This window comes from Hyla sarda, chromosome 6, assembly GCF_029499605.1.
Source record: "Hyla sarda isolate aHylSar1 chromosome 6, aHylSar1.hap1, whole genome shotgun sequence".
Taxonomy (NCBI): Eukaryota; Metazoa; Chordata; class Amphibia; order Anura; family Hylidae; genus Hyla; species Hyla sarda.
Window position 1 is genome coordinate 63,280,743 of NC_079194.1, and position 14,908 is coordinate 63,295,650.

The 14,908-nt window shown below is 41.8% G+C and overlaps 1 protein-coding gene and 1 long non-coding RNA gene across 9 annotated transcripts in view; one reads left to right on the top strand and one right to left on the bottom strand.

Annotated features, from left to right (window-relative positions):
• The window catches only part of LOC130275697 (uncharacterized), a 38,905-nt gene extending 28,721 nt beyond the window's left edge, over positions 1-10,184 (top strand). Inside the window, exon 3 of the long non-coding RNA XR_008844873.1 lies at positions 9,941-10,184. This is a non-coding gene — a long non-coding RNA (uncharacterized LOC130275697). The remainder of the gene's footprint in view (positions 1-9,940) is intronic.
• Positions 1,640-14,908, bottom strand: part of MAFF (MAF bZIP transcription factor F) — a 53,670-nt gene continuing 40,401 nt past the window's right edge. For 6 of the 8 annotated variants that reach the window (XM_056523950.1, XM_056523945.1, XM_056523949.1 and 3 more), the window contains 2 exons: positions 13,747-13,806; positions 1,640-5,366 (listed from right to left, as the gene is read on the bottom strand). In XM_056523950.1, coding sequence (XP_056379925.1) covers positions 4,956-5,366; positions 13,747-13,782 — 447 coding nt within the window. In that variant the 5' untranslated portion in view covers positions 13,783-13,806 and the 3' untranslated portion in view covers positions 1,640-4,955. The remainder of the gene's footprint in view (positions 5,367-13,746; positions 13,807-14,908) is intronic. The other 2 variants (XM_056523952.1, XM_056523948.1) reach the window with 1 other exon arrangement.

The window sequence follows — 14,908 nt, forward strand, 5'->3', positions numbered from 1 at the left end:
AACAAAAAACAAAAAAAAAAGTTGTCATTTATGCTTTAAATAGGCACGGGCACGAAAAATTATTATTCTTTTTTTTTTTTTTTTTTACATGTCATATCAAAAGGTTTTTTCAGACGAGGTCTTAACCCCTTAAGGACGCAGGGTTTTTCCGTTCTTGCATTTTTATTTTTTCCTCATCACCTTCTAAAAATCATAACGCTTTCAATTTTGCACATAAAATTCCATATGATGGCTTATTTTTTTGCGCCACCAATTCTACTTTGCAGTGACATTAGTCATGTTACAAAAAAAAAAAAAAAATCCACGGCGAAACGGAAAAATAATTCATTGTGCGACAAAATTGAAGAAAAAATGCAATTTTGTAAATTTTGGGGGCTTCCGTTTCTACGCAGTGCATTTTTCGGTAAAAATGACACCTTATCATTATTCTGTAGGTCCATACGGTTAAAATGATACCCTACTTATATAGGTTTGATTTTGTCGTACTTCTGAAAAAAAAAAATCATAACTACATGCAGGAAAATGTATACGTTAAAAATGCTCATTTTCTGACCCCTCTAACTTTATTTTTCCGCGTACGGGCCGGTATGAGGACTCATTTTTTGCGCCGTGTTCTGAAGTTTTTATTGGTACCATTTTTGTATTGATCAGACTTTTTGATCGCTTTTTATTCATTTTTCATTATATAAAAAGTGACCAAAAATACGCTATTTTGGACTTTGGAATTTTTTTGCGCATACGCCATTGACCGTGCGGTTTCATTAACTATATATTTTTATAATTCACACGCGGCGATACCACATGTTTATTTATTATTTTTACACTTTTTTATAATGGGAAAAGTGGGGTGATTCAAACTTTTATTAGGGAAGGGGTTAAATGACCTTTATTAACTTTTCTTTTCCACTTTTTTTTTTTTATTTTATTTTTTTGCAGTGTTATAGATCCCATAGGGGCTATAACACTGCACACACTGATCTTTTACACTGATCACATAGCCATAGCTTTGCATTGATCAGTGTTATAGGCGGTCGATTGCTCAAGCCTGTATCTCAGACCTGGAGCAATCAATCGCCAATCGGACACGATGGAGACAGGTAAGGGGATCTCCGCTCGTGTGGGAGAAGCTGCCGGGAAGCTTTCGCTTTCATTTTAGATGTGGCGATCAACTTTGATCACCGCGTCTAAAGGGTTAATAGCACGTGGGACAACGAACGGTGCCGCGAGCTATTAGCCCAGGGTCCTGGCTATCATTAGCTGCTGGGACCGACGCGGGGTCACGGCGTGACCCAGTTTTATTTACCGGGACCAGGCGCAGGGCGTACAGGTACGCCCTGCGTCTTTAAGGAGTTAAGAGAACTAGCCGGGAGAAGTGTGCGCTTAGCGTATTCTCTCCAAGTTCTATATCTTAAAGACCAGATGGGCACCTTAGACTTACATTTTGAGCCCTTTTTGGTCATGTGACACAGAATTGGGAGAGTTCTCCTGAGTGTTCAGATGCCGACCAAAAAAAATTTTAACTTTTGATACAACATACCAAAAGTTCTTTTTTCATGACCGTGCTCACTTAAAACATACTTGCCAAAAAAACAAAAACAAAACAAAATCGGGATATTTAAGTCCCACTTTTAATATGCCCCCAAAATGCTTAGGGCAGGATTTACATACACTTTTTCCCCATTTGTGACCCAGTTTAAAAGGGACAGTCATGCCAAAATTGGGATTGTTGGCGTTAGGAGCAGGATTCCCCCCCCCCTTTCTAACAACAGTGCCACTCCGGTCCATGGGCTCCTCTTATCTACAATAAAATGAAACAAAGCGGACCCCTTTTGGTAATATCTGACAACCCCTCTAACTTTTTTGCAACTCGGCTTTACAATGAACACCCCAGCCTTTGGGCAAGCAGCAGAGCCATTGATAAGAATAAGACTTCCTATATCACCCAATAGGTTACCAACCCCAGTGAGCAGGTATGAGAGTATCTGAAAATAATTAATAGCATGATGTATAAAGGTTCAAGAAAAAAAAAGTGTCTGAACTTGTGCCTGTCACTTACATTGGAATCCACAAATCCCACTAAAAATTATACGCTCAAGTAGTAATGCTATCATAATCAATAACCATTAAACAGAAATCAATCATCCTATGAGAGACATAGCAAAAAACATTTAAAATAAGCATTTTCCCACCATTTTAACCCTAAAATTCTTTTAAAATAAAAATATATAAATATGCAGAAAAATAAAACGTCTCAAACATAAATAAGAAAGCAAATAAGGGCAACCGGGAAAATCAGAGAGAAATGGCCTGGAAAACTGAGGTCTGTGACTCACCCTCCCCTCCCCAGCAATGTGAATTCTCTGTCCCATATTTTGTCAAACTGATTTTTTTCTTTTATTTTTCTTATATTAAGCAGCTAATAAAAGTATTTTTTATTTATTTCAATTTATATTTATTTTAGAGTTTCTCCAGAAGAGGTGGAGCAGACCCATCTCGCCATATAAGTAATATTACACGCGGGAGCGGGGTACTTGTCATATGCCCAAAACTGGCCACTTTTAAAAACCTTACAGTAATATAATAGTGTGATGTCCGAAAGACATTAAAGTACCTTGCACCAGTATGGGCAAAGTCTACACGTGGCAGATTTTTTATTTTTTATTTTAGCCGTGGATTTCCAGTTCAAATTCACAGCCAAATTTCATCCCTATACATTAAAAAGGGGTGACATTTGCAATAAAATTATTTTATTCTAAAATGGCACCACTAGTCAATTTCCCTGCAGAAAAATTTTGCGTTATATAGATGATATCTCTGCACAATTTACCGGCACAAATCTACGGCGTATCTGCCACGTGTGAATTCGCCCCATTAGTATGCATCAGCATGAGTCCCCTAGCCAGGACACTACACACGCGAATGATAAGGATTGGGTTCCTGGTGGAGATTGCTGGCTGGGGGTCCAATAGAATTTTAGGCCCCCCACCCTCGACTAACAATTCTTTCCAACTTTTCACATTAGCATAAGCCGCTTCTTTTTCCTGCATTTCTTATCCAAACATTCAAGTCACTTCTGATAATAGTCGATCTTGTTGAAGTTACCATATGTGCCTCCTGTCCTGTCCAGCAGCCATCAAAGCTGAAACTAGGTGAAGAGGAGCCTTAAAAGGAGATATCCAGCCAAAAGGGTTTAAAAAAAAAAAAAAAAACAACTTAAATAAGGAGAAGGGACTGTGAAGTGTCGTAACTATTGGAAGGATTAAGATTTTTTAATAGAAGTAATTTACAAATCTGTTTAACTTTCCGGAGCCAGTTGATATATATTTAAAAAAAGGTTTTGCCTGGAATACCCCTTTAAGGCTCCTCTTTACCTACTTAGGTCTGAGAAAGATAAGTAGTTGCCAGAGCTGTCTGGCTGCAGCTTACCCCCTCCCTAAACCCATAGAGGAAACCTGAACATTCAGCCGAATCTATTGTGGATCCCCGCACTGAAACTTGAACATTTCTCTCTTTCAATCAGTCAAAACAAATTTCAGCTCCTTTCTCATTAAAAAGTTGTCAATATTTATATATCATGGACAGATATACTGTAGACTCAATAGCTGAACTGAATACTTGGCATTCGCCCAAACTACATATCTACCTATAGATATATCTACAAGACACCACAGATTCCTAAACTTATTACCATAGGGGAAACTCCGAACACTTTTTCCACTTTTAGGGGATCGCTACTTTCATTCCTACCTCACGCTGCCACTATATTCGTAATGGGCCCATACTCATGAAAACATAAATTGTCTGAACCATCCGGATTTGGTAGCTACAGGCAAGTATGTGTATCAAGATGAGCCAACTATGAGGATCAGGCAGGTAGAATTTCAACATCCGATCCTTTTATGTCAAAGGAGACAATCTACCACTAGAGGTGTCTGGCAGCTGCTCATTCCCCTCACCCTGTATGCACGCTCAGAAAAACTAAGCGCACATATGTATGGAGGAGGACAGAAGGAACAGCTGCCAGCCGCCAGCTTTTGAAGGTGTATGACCACCTTTGACTTCAGCAGGGTATAATCAGCTTGCAATTAGAGGTTCTTCTGCTAAATTTTAGGGAACCCCCCCTCACCTGGTCGGGGAACACGGATACACACACAATTCAGTAGTCCTATCCCTTTTTCTATTGAACCAAAAATGTATACAGGTCACATGATCAATCTTTTTCCTTGAATTCACCTTCTCAGTACTTCGTATTGTTCCTTCTTCTCGGACTTGTCAACCTCTCCTTCCACATTCTAGTTTCCTACATCCTGTTTTCCCTTCTCGTTTCACATTCACTTTAACCCTTGAACAATATATATTTTTTCACTATTTCATTTACAATTCTTTACATTCTTTTGGACCAAAATCCTAAAGGATCAGAAATCCCGAAGCAATCTCCACGAGGACCCTCAAGGCCAATGTATAAAGATTCCCTTGTCATTCACCTTCACTTTACGATTTAACAATAAACGAAAGCCCGTAGGTGGTTTCTTAAAGTAAACCTGTCATATAGGTAATCTGCAGCATTTATATTAGAATAAATATTGGTAAAATAAATTAAATATTAACTTAATGTTATATAACGACTTTGGGGGTTTATAGATCCTCTCAGAGACGGAATGTTAAATGTTTCCTTAATAGTAAGAACAAGGATACAAATTTTTTTTGCATTAGCTAAACAACCAGTACAAAATATAATATTGACATATTGCTGGGTCAGGTTTACTTTAGGACAAAAACCACGGCTTTCCTGAAAAGATTTCCAAATGTATGGAGCCAACATCTTCTTGTTGGACGGGATCATGGAGGTGTCATACTAATGACTGTCCGAGTCTTTGGGAGACGGCTATCTGGTGCGTGGCTTGTAGGTCTTGCTGAGGTGAGATGGGATTTGGGTTCTCAAGCAATTGCCTGTGTTAAGAGTACGAATTCCCCGAGGACTTCACGATGGTGATGACGCTGGTGGCGGCCACTTTAGCTGGAGTGACGGAACCTCTGGACACTGAGCGAGCAAAGTTTTGCAGAGCCTCATACTTGGCCCTCAATGCGTCCAGTTCCAGTTTTATGGTGGAATTCTCCTGTGCCAACTTATCTACTTCCTGCTGTAGGTCATTCTTCTGCTTCTCCAGTTCTTCCTTCTGTGACACACGTTTGACACGGCAGCTGGCAGCGTAGCCCCTATTCTTTAGGGTTCTCCTCCGCTGTTTTAGCCGGACTACCTCCTCCTTGGATAAGCCACGTAAGTGGTGGTTAAGCTCTCGCACGGACATAGACATTAATTCATCATCTGAGAGCACTGGTGTATTCTCTCCCATTTCTCTTTTTACCTAAAAAAGGGAATAATGAAAAAGGTTTTTCACATTTTCTATAATACAATGAAAAATAAGACGTGTCAGATGTCAGCATCAACTATAACAATGTATGGAGGTCACCAATCCAGGTCAGGAAAGGGTAAATCAGCAACACTACAAAAAAAACACCTACCAAAATTGGTTATGCTAGATAGTTTAAATAAAAAGGATCTCTAGTCCATATATATATATATATATATATATTATAGGTCAGAGGTCCCCAAGCCAGTCCTCAAGCTCCACTAACAATCCAGGATGTGAATTTGTCCCAATTCAATACTATTCCAATGGAGTAACTGAAAATATCTGAATGTTGACAAGCCTTGTGGACTAGGTTGGGGACCACTGTTCTAGACAGAACTGTGCAAGAGTCAGAGGTGAAGCTTTCATTAATTTACCTTACACTGAAAAAGAGGATTAAAGAAGTACTCTGCCCCTAGACATCTTATCCCCTATACAAAGGATAGGGGATAAGATGTCTGATTGCAGGGGTCCCGCCGCGGCTGCAGCACCCCAGACATCTGGTGCATGGAGCGAACTTCACTCTGTGCCGGATGACTGGCGATGCAGAGGCACGTGAAGTCACGGTCATGCCCTGATCGTGATGTCACGGCCATGCCCCCTCAATGCAAGTCTATGGGAGGGGGGAGTGATGGCCGCCACGCCCCCTCCCATAGAATTGCATTGCGGTGGAGTGGCCGTGACTTCACGAGTGGGGCGCGGCCGTGACGTCATGAGCCTCTGGTGCTGCACCCGATGCTCTAAACGAACGCCGGGTGCAGCAGGGAGATCGCAGGGGTCCCCAGCGAAAGGACCCCCGCGATCAGACATATTATCCCCTATCCTTTGGATAGAGGATAAGATGTATGGGGGAAAATCCAGTCTTAGGACAGGCCATAAAAGTGTGACTATGCGGGTACTACTGATGAAGTGAATGTGGGGTGAGCTGCAGTAACAGATGTAGGGGTGTGCCGATGTCCTGCTGTATCTGAAATAATAGAGTTAATCTCATGGCTCTCCAGCAAGTGCCAATCTCCTGCTTTTCCAAATCCTCACTAATAACATACTGATGGCCTATTAAAAGAAAAAAAAAAACAACACACAACTGATGGCTTCTCCTAAAACACATTTTAATCTATTATTATTATTTCAATAATAAAAATTATATATATAGATTTGATGTTATATTTAGTACTGAAGGAATTTGTTCAATTTTTATTCTTGCTCTTTAAGCTTGTGTACCCTACTGCCACTTTTAACACTTTAATCCTTTCAGTTGTGCTTCTCTAAAAACATATAGCAGAAATTAAGCTTTACTAATGGGCCTCCAGCATTACTTAAAGAGTACCTGTCATGATCTTGTTAAATGTTATAATCCTCCCAGTTCACTGCCCCCATCATGATAAACCACCCCCTGCCTTTATTTTTTATAATTTTTTAGTTTTCTACCTTGATATTGCTCTTTATTTTCTGATCAGTCTCACAGACAGGGAAGGGGCGTTCCCCAGCAGGCGTGACATCATCTGAAGCCACACAGGCGAGAACTTCCTCCCTAACTCTGCTACAGAGCCCAGAGCAGTTCAGTGTGAATTGAGCTATGATTGGCTAAGGCTGCACTCCCCCATACCCCCTCAGCCCTCCAGACTGCATTTCCTGATTTTGGACTCCTGCCAGGCCAGCAGGAGGCCAAAGTATGTGCAAGAAATGGGGGGAAATGTGCTCTGGACAAGTAGGGAGACACCTAGTGGCAGCTTTTTTAAACACAAGTAAAACATTGAAAACTTCATTTGTTTTAAAAAGAAAATGTACATTAGAAAGATTTTGTATTTACCATAAGGAGTAAAATAGCAAAAATTAGTTTTAATGACAGTGCCCATTTAAAGGGTTTATACAAGAATAGGAAGAACTGTAACAGCGCCACCATTGTTCAAGGGCTGTTTAAAGAGGTACTCTGTTGAAGAATATCTTATCTCCTGTCATATAGAAAAGTGTCTGATCGCGAGGGGGGTCCCCCTGCCCGGCACCCAGTCTCTCCCCTAGTGCACAGATCGATCTCTGCTCTGTTTACGGATAACTGTAGACCACCTCACTAAGTGGCAGCCGACACTCCCCTTCATGTAGCTCTATGGAAGAGCCGGAAGTACTCGAAAGCTGTATCTCTGGCTCTCCCATAGAGCTACATGGTGAAGCTTTGTGCAGTGGTCGACAGTAATCCCAGTTGGACCCCCTGTGGTCAGACACTTATCAACTATCATGTGGATAGGGGAGATAAGATGTTCTGCAACGGAGTACCCCTTTAACTGAACACCAAGCACAACCCAATGAACAAGAGAGGCTTTTTTCAAGCTTTCCTTATTTCATGCACAATCTCCTGTTGGTAGTAGTGTACCTTTAACGTGGCTACCAAGGCTAGTGAAAGTTGTAAAGCCCTGTGGGCAGAGAATAATGGAAGATCTGCCGAGACATGTAAACCTTCACTTCTTATGCTTCCATTGCCGACGAGAGTAACACTTGGCCGCTCCATCACACGAGGCAGGAATGCTACCTGTGACTCCGCACCCACTAAGCTATAGGGCACCTTATAATTACCATCATTCACATGCCCTGCCCATGTAAAAAGAAACCAGATAGAGAGTAAGATAAGGCGCAGAGCTGGCACATGCTTCAATAGTCACAGAAGGGCTTTTATTATTACTGTCTCTGGGATGGAGTTTTGATGGTTGCTCAGTGCGCAAAATTAACAATAGACAGGGTTTGCCAAAATCGTCTCGCTTCCTGACATTCTATTCAGGGTGTTGGCAGCTCACAGCATAAAAAGGATTCTCTATGCTGATAAACTGTACGTATACAGTATATACGAGAAAAAAGCTGCATGCTCGCCATGTGTTCTGAAAGGGGGAAGAAAGCCGCTGCCAGACTCCTCTAGCAGTGTTTTATCTCCTCAGAGAACTAAAGGATCGGGCATTAAAATCCATCTGTCCCCTGAAACATGCTGTCAGGAGACAGACGTTGGTTGCCCGGGCATGCTGTTGTAGTGTTGCATCATCTGGAGGTCCACAGTTTGGAGACCACTGCTTTAGAGACAGTTGACAGAACCCACCAAAGTCAGCAGGGAGCGGCTGACTTTAGTCTGGAGGTCCACAGTTTGCAGCCCACCGCATTAGATGGTTGGCCTGGCCCACCTACATTGCCAGTTTGGAGCAAGGTAAATCTAACGTGTATGATCGGCTTAAAGGGGTACTCCACTGAAATTTTTTTTTTTTTTATTTATTTTTTTTAAATCAACTGGTGCCAGAAAGTTAAACAGATTTGCTCTTCTATTTAAAAAAATCTTAATCCTTCCAGTACTTATCAGCTGCTGTATGATCCACAGGAAGTTCTTTTCTTTTTTAATTTCCTTTCTGTCTGACCACAGTGCTCTCTGCTGACATCTCTGTCCATTTTAGGAACTGTCCAAAGTAGGAGCAAATCCCAATAGAAAAGCTCTCCTGCTCTGGACAGAGGTGTCAGCAGAAGGCATTGTGCTAAGACAGAAAGGAAATTCAAAAAGAAAAGAACTTCCTGGGGATCATACAGCAGCTGATAATTACTGGAAGGATTAAGATTTTTTAATAGAAGAACAAATCTGTTTAACTTTCTGGCACCAGTTGATGGTGGTTCGGTTGTGGTTGTTCGGCTATCTCCTGCTCTCCCATAGAGATACATGGAGGGGGCGTGTCGGGCGCCGTTTCGTGCCGGGGTCAACACGCTCCATTCCCGGGGAGAGCCAGGGTCCCATGCAAAAGATCACAGGGTCCCAGCGGTCGGACCCCTCCCAAGTTCTAACACTTAGAACCTATCCTTTGAAAAGGGGATACATTTTTGTTGTTCTCCAGGAATCGGAAAACCGGGATAATTTCTTTTAAAGACCTTTCCCTGTCTGTCTCCAGGTTGGGTGTGGTTCTGCAGCTCAGTTCCATTAAAGCAAATGGAGCCAAGTTGTAATACCACACCCAACCTAGAGACAGACAGGGAGCAGTCTTTGAAGGAAATTAGGTCTGTTTTTTGATTCCTGGATAACCTCTTTAAGTCCTATGAGAGTGAAGCGGTGGAACCACTTTTTCAGCTTTTTTTTTTTATTTTTATTTGTTAAAGCGGTTTTCTAAACCAGTGTATTTTTTTTTCTACCCAAAAACCTACGGCAACAAAACTGAGGTACTAATACTTTCCATTTGGACATCCTCAGCACTATTGGAACTGTCTGCCATTTCACACATTTCTTTAAACATATTTCTACAGATTTGTTGGTCTAAATGAGTTTTACAGGGTGACACAAACCTATGCTGCACTATTATACTTAATAAAAAGCAAAACTCATGTTAAAAAAAAAAAAAAAAAAAAAAAGTGTTTTTCCACCACCGCACCAAATTTAAGTGAACTTTAATTCCACGTGGTGAAGTAAATTTCCCGGTCAATTTGTTGCTGTAAACTATATCAACATTGTACGTCATTTTAAATAAAGTTCAGTACAAAAAATATATATATACTTATCTACTTTCGGTTCCCCGCAGCTCCTGTTCGGCTCCACCCAGTTCCAAATTCTGTCAACTGTTTGAAGAGTAATCAGTGAGGAACCTGCCATCTCGGCCAATCACTGGCTGCAATTGTGTCCCATCTAGGCAAATGATTGGCTGGGCGGGCAGATCGTGCACCAAGCGCTCATCTTGGAAACAGGAAGAAGAAGGGCGGGAAGAAGCCACCAGGGACCTCTCTAATGACTTCAGGCAGCATAAAAGCGATGTCAGGTTCCCCTTAAAGGGGTACTCCACCCCTGGCATCTTATCTCCTATCCAAAGGATAGGGGATAAGATGTTAGATCGTCGCAGTCCCGCTGCTGGGGACCCCGGGGATCGCCGCTGCGGCACCCCGCCATCATTACTGCGCAGAGCGAGTTCGCTCTGTGCGTAATGACGGGTGATACAGGGGCCGGAGCAGCGTGACGTCATGGCTCCGCCCTTCATGACATCACGGCCCATCCCCTTAATGCAAGTCTATGGCAGGGGGCTTGACGACCGCCACGCCCCCTCCCATAGTCTTGTATTGACGGGGGCGGGCCGTGATGTCACGAGGGGCGGAGCCGTGACCTAACATTGCTCCGGCCCCTGTATTGCCCGTCATTACGTGCAGAGCGATCTCGCTCTGCGCAGTAATGATAGTGGGGTGCCGCAGCGGCGATCCCCGGGGTCCCCAGCAGCGGGACCCCGGCGATCTGACATCTTATCCCCTATCCCTTGGATAGGGGATAAGATGTCTAGGGGCGGAGTACCCCTTTAGCAATATGGATAATAAATCCCCATATATGTCCGATTTACGTTGGTCTCTCTAATTAAAAGGAGTACTCCGCTGCTCAGCGTTTGGAACAAACTGTTCTGAACGCTGGAGCCGGCAGCTCGTGACGTCATAGCCCCGCCCCCTCATGACATCACGCCCCACCCCCTCAATGCAAGCCTATGGGAGGGGGCGTGACAGAGTCACGCCCCCTCCCATAGACTTGCATTGAGGGGGCGGGGCATGATGTCATGAGGGGGCGGGGCTATGACGTCACGAGCTGCCGGCTCCAGCGTTCGGAACAGTTTGTTCAAAACCCTGAGCAGCGGAGTACCCCTTTAAGACTGAGTTTGTGCGACTCCCATAAAAGTCAATGGGAGTTACGCAAATTACCAAACACCTCCAGCACCTGAACCAGACCAGAGGGAGCAGGCAGACCCTTGACCTTAAAATAATTGTGGGTGCCAGAAGTAAGACCTGCATGAATCAGACATTTATGGTAGATCTATGGATATGCTATAAATATCCGGATGATAACATCCCTTTCAGCAGCGTTTTATGTGTATTAGATGTGGTGATATGTAACCTGTACATTTTGGATCTTTTTTTCTTCACATTTTCTGTTTCTATAAATGTCCATTCTCCTTTTCCACGCTTGATATGTGATCACTCTTACTTCCGTAATGTAAATGCTGTGTTATGTGCTCTAGGTCAGTCAGATGCCTACCACATGCTACTCTCATGTCCCTCACATTGTTCAATAAAACTGAGGCTGCAGCTGCATCCCCCTCCTCTCCGTCTGTTTACAGTTGTATTCTAGATGGATTTTTTGATGACTGAGGAGGTTTTTGAGCATTTACAATGTCTGCAGGCAGAAAAAGGGGAACTACAGGCTCCTAAATGATAAGAAAGAGGCCTCTCTCCCCTGACATAAGATAGAGTACAATGTTTTATATATTAAAGGGGTGCTCCGGTGGAAAACATTTTTTTTTAAATCAACTGGTGCCAGAAAGTTAAACAGATTTGTAAATTACTTCTATTTAAAAATCTAAATCCTTCCAGTACTTATCAGCTACTGTATACTACAGAAGAAGTTCTTTTCTTTTAGAATTAATTTTCTGTCTGACCACAGTCCTCTCTGCTGACACCTCTGTCCGTGTCAGGAACTGTCCGGCGCAGGAGAGGTTTGCTATGGGGATTTGTTCCTACTCTAGACAGTTCCTAAAATGGACAGAGGTGTCAGCAGAAAGCACTGTGGTCAGACAGAAAGGAAATTCAAAAAGAAAAGAACTTCTTCTGTAGTATAAAGCAGCTGATAAGTACTGGAAGGATTAAGATTTTTAAATAGAAGTAATTTACAAATCTGTCATACTTTCTAGCACCAGTTGATTTAAAAAAAAATTTTCCACCGGAGTACCCCTTTAATATGTATGCAATAACGTGTTATGCAGGCTTCAAAAACGTTTTCTCCCCCATCAAAGTCAAGAATATTCAACTATTTGGGGTATTAGGACAAACATTGGGAAAAGACAACAGTTTGACATTAATACCACACTGTTAGGGCCCATTCACACTACCAAATATCAGCCCGGAGAACATTCCTTGTGCAGCAGGTGCCACCGAAATCAATCGGCACTAGGACTGCACGGACGTGTGCTGCCCCCGTTGACGGCAATGCATTCTTTGCGGTATACAAACATGTTCCTTCTTTCAGTGGATTCTGGAATTTGAATTTCCGCAGTGTCCAAGGTGCATAAGAATCTCATTGAAAACTTCACCGGTAATTCCGTAGTGTGAACAGGCCTTTAGAGGGAACCGATATCGGACAGAACTAAAGCTGACAAATGATGATGCTCAAGATTATTAGGCTGCGTTCACATCACGATTTCTCCATCCGACTTGAGTACATGATTTTATAACTTAAAATCGTATATAAAGTTGGATCCATTGACCTCCATAAAAATGAAAAAAAAAAATAAAAAAAAAATCGGATCAATTACACTTCTCCAATTTGATCCGCATTCGATTTCCCACTATTTTTGTTCGGGCCTGAAATAGGGTTTGACCACGATTTCCGACCTGAACAAAAATCGTGTGAAATCGGATGCGGATCAAATCGGGTGTGTGTAATGGATCCGATTTTTTAATGGAGGTCAATGGATCCGACTTTATATACGATTTCATACGATTTTAAGTTATAAAATCGTTTACTCAAGTCGGATGGAGAAATCGTGATGTGAACGCAGCCTTACATATATGGCCAAAACAAGGCATATCTTATATGACTAAATGAAGGTTATTAGGTCCAGACCCCTACTCGTGTAAGGACTGTTAGCTTCCCTGTATTACCAAAAATTATAAATTGGGCAAATATATGATTAAAAAAGTGATATTCCAGGAAAAAAACTTAGATAGAGATATATATATATATATATAGATAGATAGATAGATAGATAGATAGATAGATAGATATATATATTATATATATATATCTATCTATCTATCTATCTCAACTGGCTCCAGAAAGTTAAACAGATTTGTAAATTACTCCTATTAAAAAATCTTAATCCTTCCAATAATTATCAGCTGCTGAGTTGTTCTTTTCTGTCTGGCAACAGTGCTCTCTGCTGACATCTCTGCTTGTCTCTGGAACTGCACATAGTAGAAGAGGTTTACTATGGGGATTTGCTTCTACTATGGACAGTTCCCAAGACAGGTGTCGTCAGAGAGCTCTTAGACAGGGAAAAAAAAAACTCAACTTCAGCAGCTCATAAGTAGTGAGAGGATTAAGATTTTTTTTTTATAGAAGTAATTTACAAATCAGTTTAACTTTCTGGAGCCAGCGACCGCTGGGACTGCCACCAATCCAGAAAATGGTGCACATTGCCAGCACTGCATTCTCGGGCAATCCCAGCGGTCAGACCCCCACCGATCAGCTAGGCATCCCTTATCCTGTGGCGAGGGGAATAACTTTCGGAGTTTGAAATACCGTTACCTATCTTTTTGGAGGAGCTGAAAAAACGGAATCAAGCGCAACTACATACAGTACCTTCAATGCCTTGCTTGACAGTCCGTCAGACGACATTGTCACCCAGGGATCACGACCTGTCTGAAAAAGTGAACAATTTCAATGCAGTGCAAGTAAATATCAGGTAATAGTATCTGTGTCATTTTACAGCAAACATCGGTTACATAGTAGGGCTATTGCTGAAACAATGGAAAAGTACTATAAATTGGGGTCAAAGTGGATTTCCACCCAAACACAGTACTTTAAAAGGTTAAGGTGACCATATGTATAAGACCAGTGCGCCTCCAGCTGCTGCAAAACTACAACTCCCAGCATGCCCGGACAGCCGAAGGCTGTCCGGGCATGCTGGGAGTTGTAGTTTTGCAACAGCTGGAGGCACACTGGTTGAGAAACACTATTAAACTAATAATGGTAAAACATACCAGTTTCCATGAGTCAGGCAGGGGCTTACCATTGATGAAACATGCATGCTCAGCCAAATTGAGCATGCATGTGTATAGTCGGGACAGGAGGAAGAGCTTTTGGCAAATGATCATTGGGCCAACAACTGTTGAAGTTGTGTGGCCTTTTTTAAAGTAGTAGCCAATTCAGCAGGTAGGTTATATTCTTCTCTTACATTTTCTATGGCCATTATTGCAAAAAAAGAAAAAAAAAGTGTAGCAGGTAAATTGTCCCATTTGGGGTAGAATTGTAATTTTTTTTTTTTTTTATCAGATCATTTTTATTTATTTTTTTTAATTTTACAAACAGACAAAAAAAAAAGAGAGAGAAAGATCTCTGATTCAACTACAGGGCAAAAATTTCGGAACACAGACGATTTCTTCTTAAATATTAAAAGACTCTTCTATCCGTCAGCTAAAAGGATAGTTCTTCGTTTCATTTCAAGTTGTAATTTTTTTGCTTAAATCGGAAAGTAATTTAAAGTTGACCATTTTAATCTGACATTGATGGGTATTTTAAAGGGGTATTCTTGTGCTAGTGTAAAAAGTAACACAAAATTAACAGAAAAATAAAATTATTATATTTATGCCATATTTACCTGTCCCTGACACCCTGCAGCTCCGATCTTCTTTCTGCTTCTGTAAAAAGCACGCGCTGCAGGATCTGCCAACTTGGCCAATCACTGGAAAGACAGGACACCACTGTGGCCAGTGATTGGCTGATTTGGCAGGTCCTGCACTGA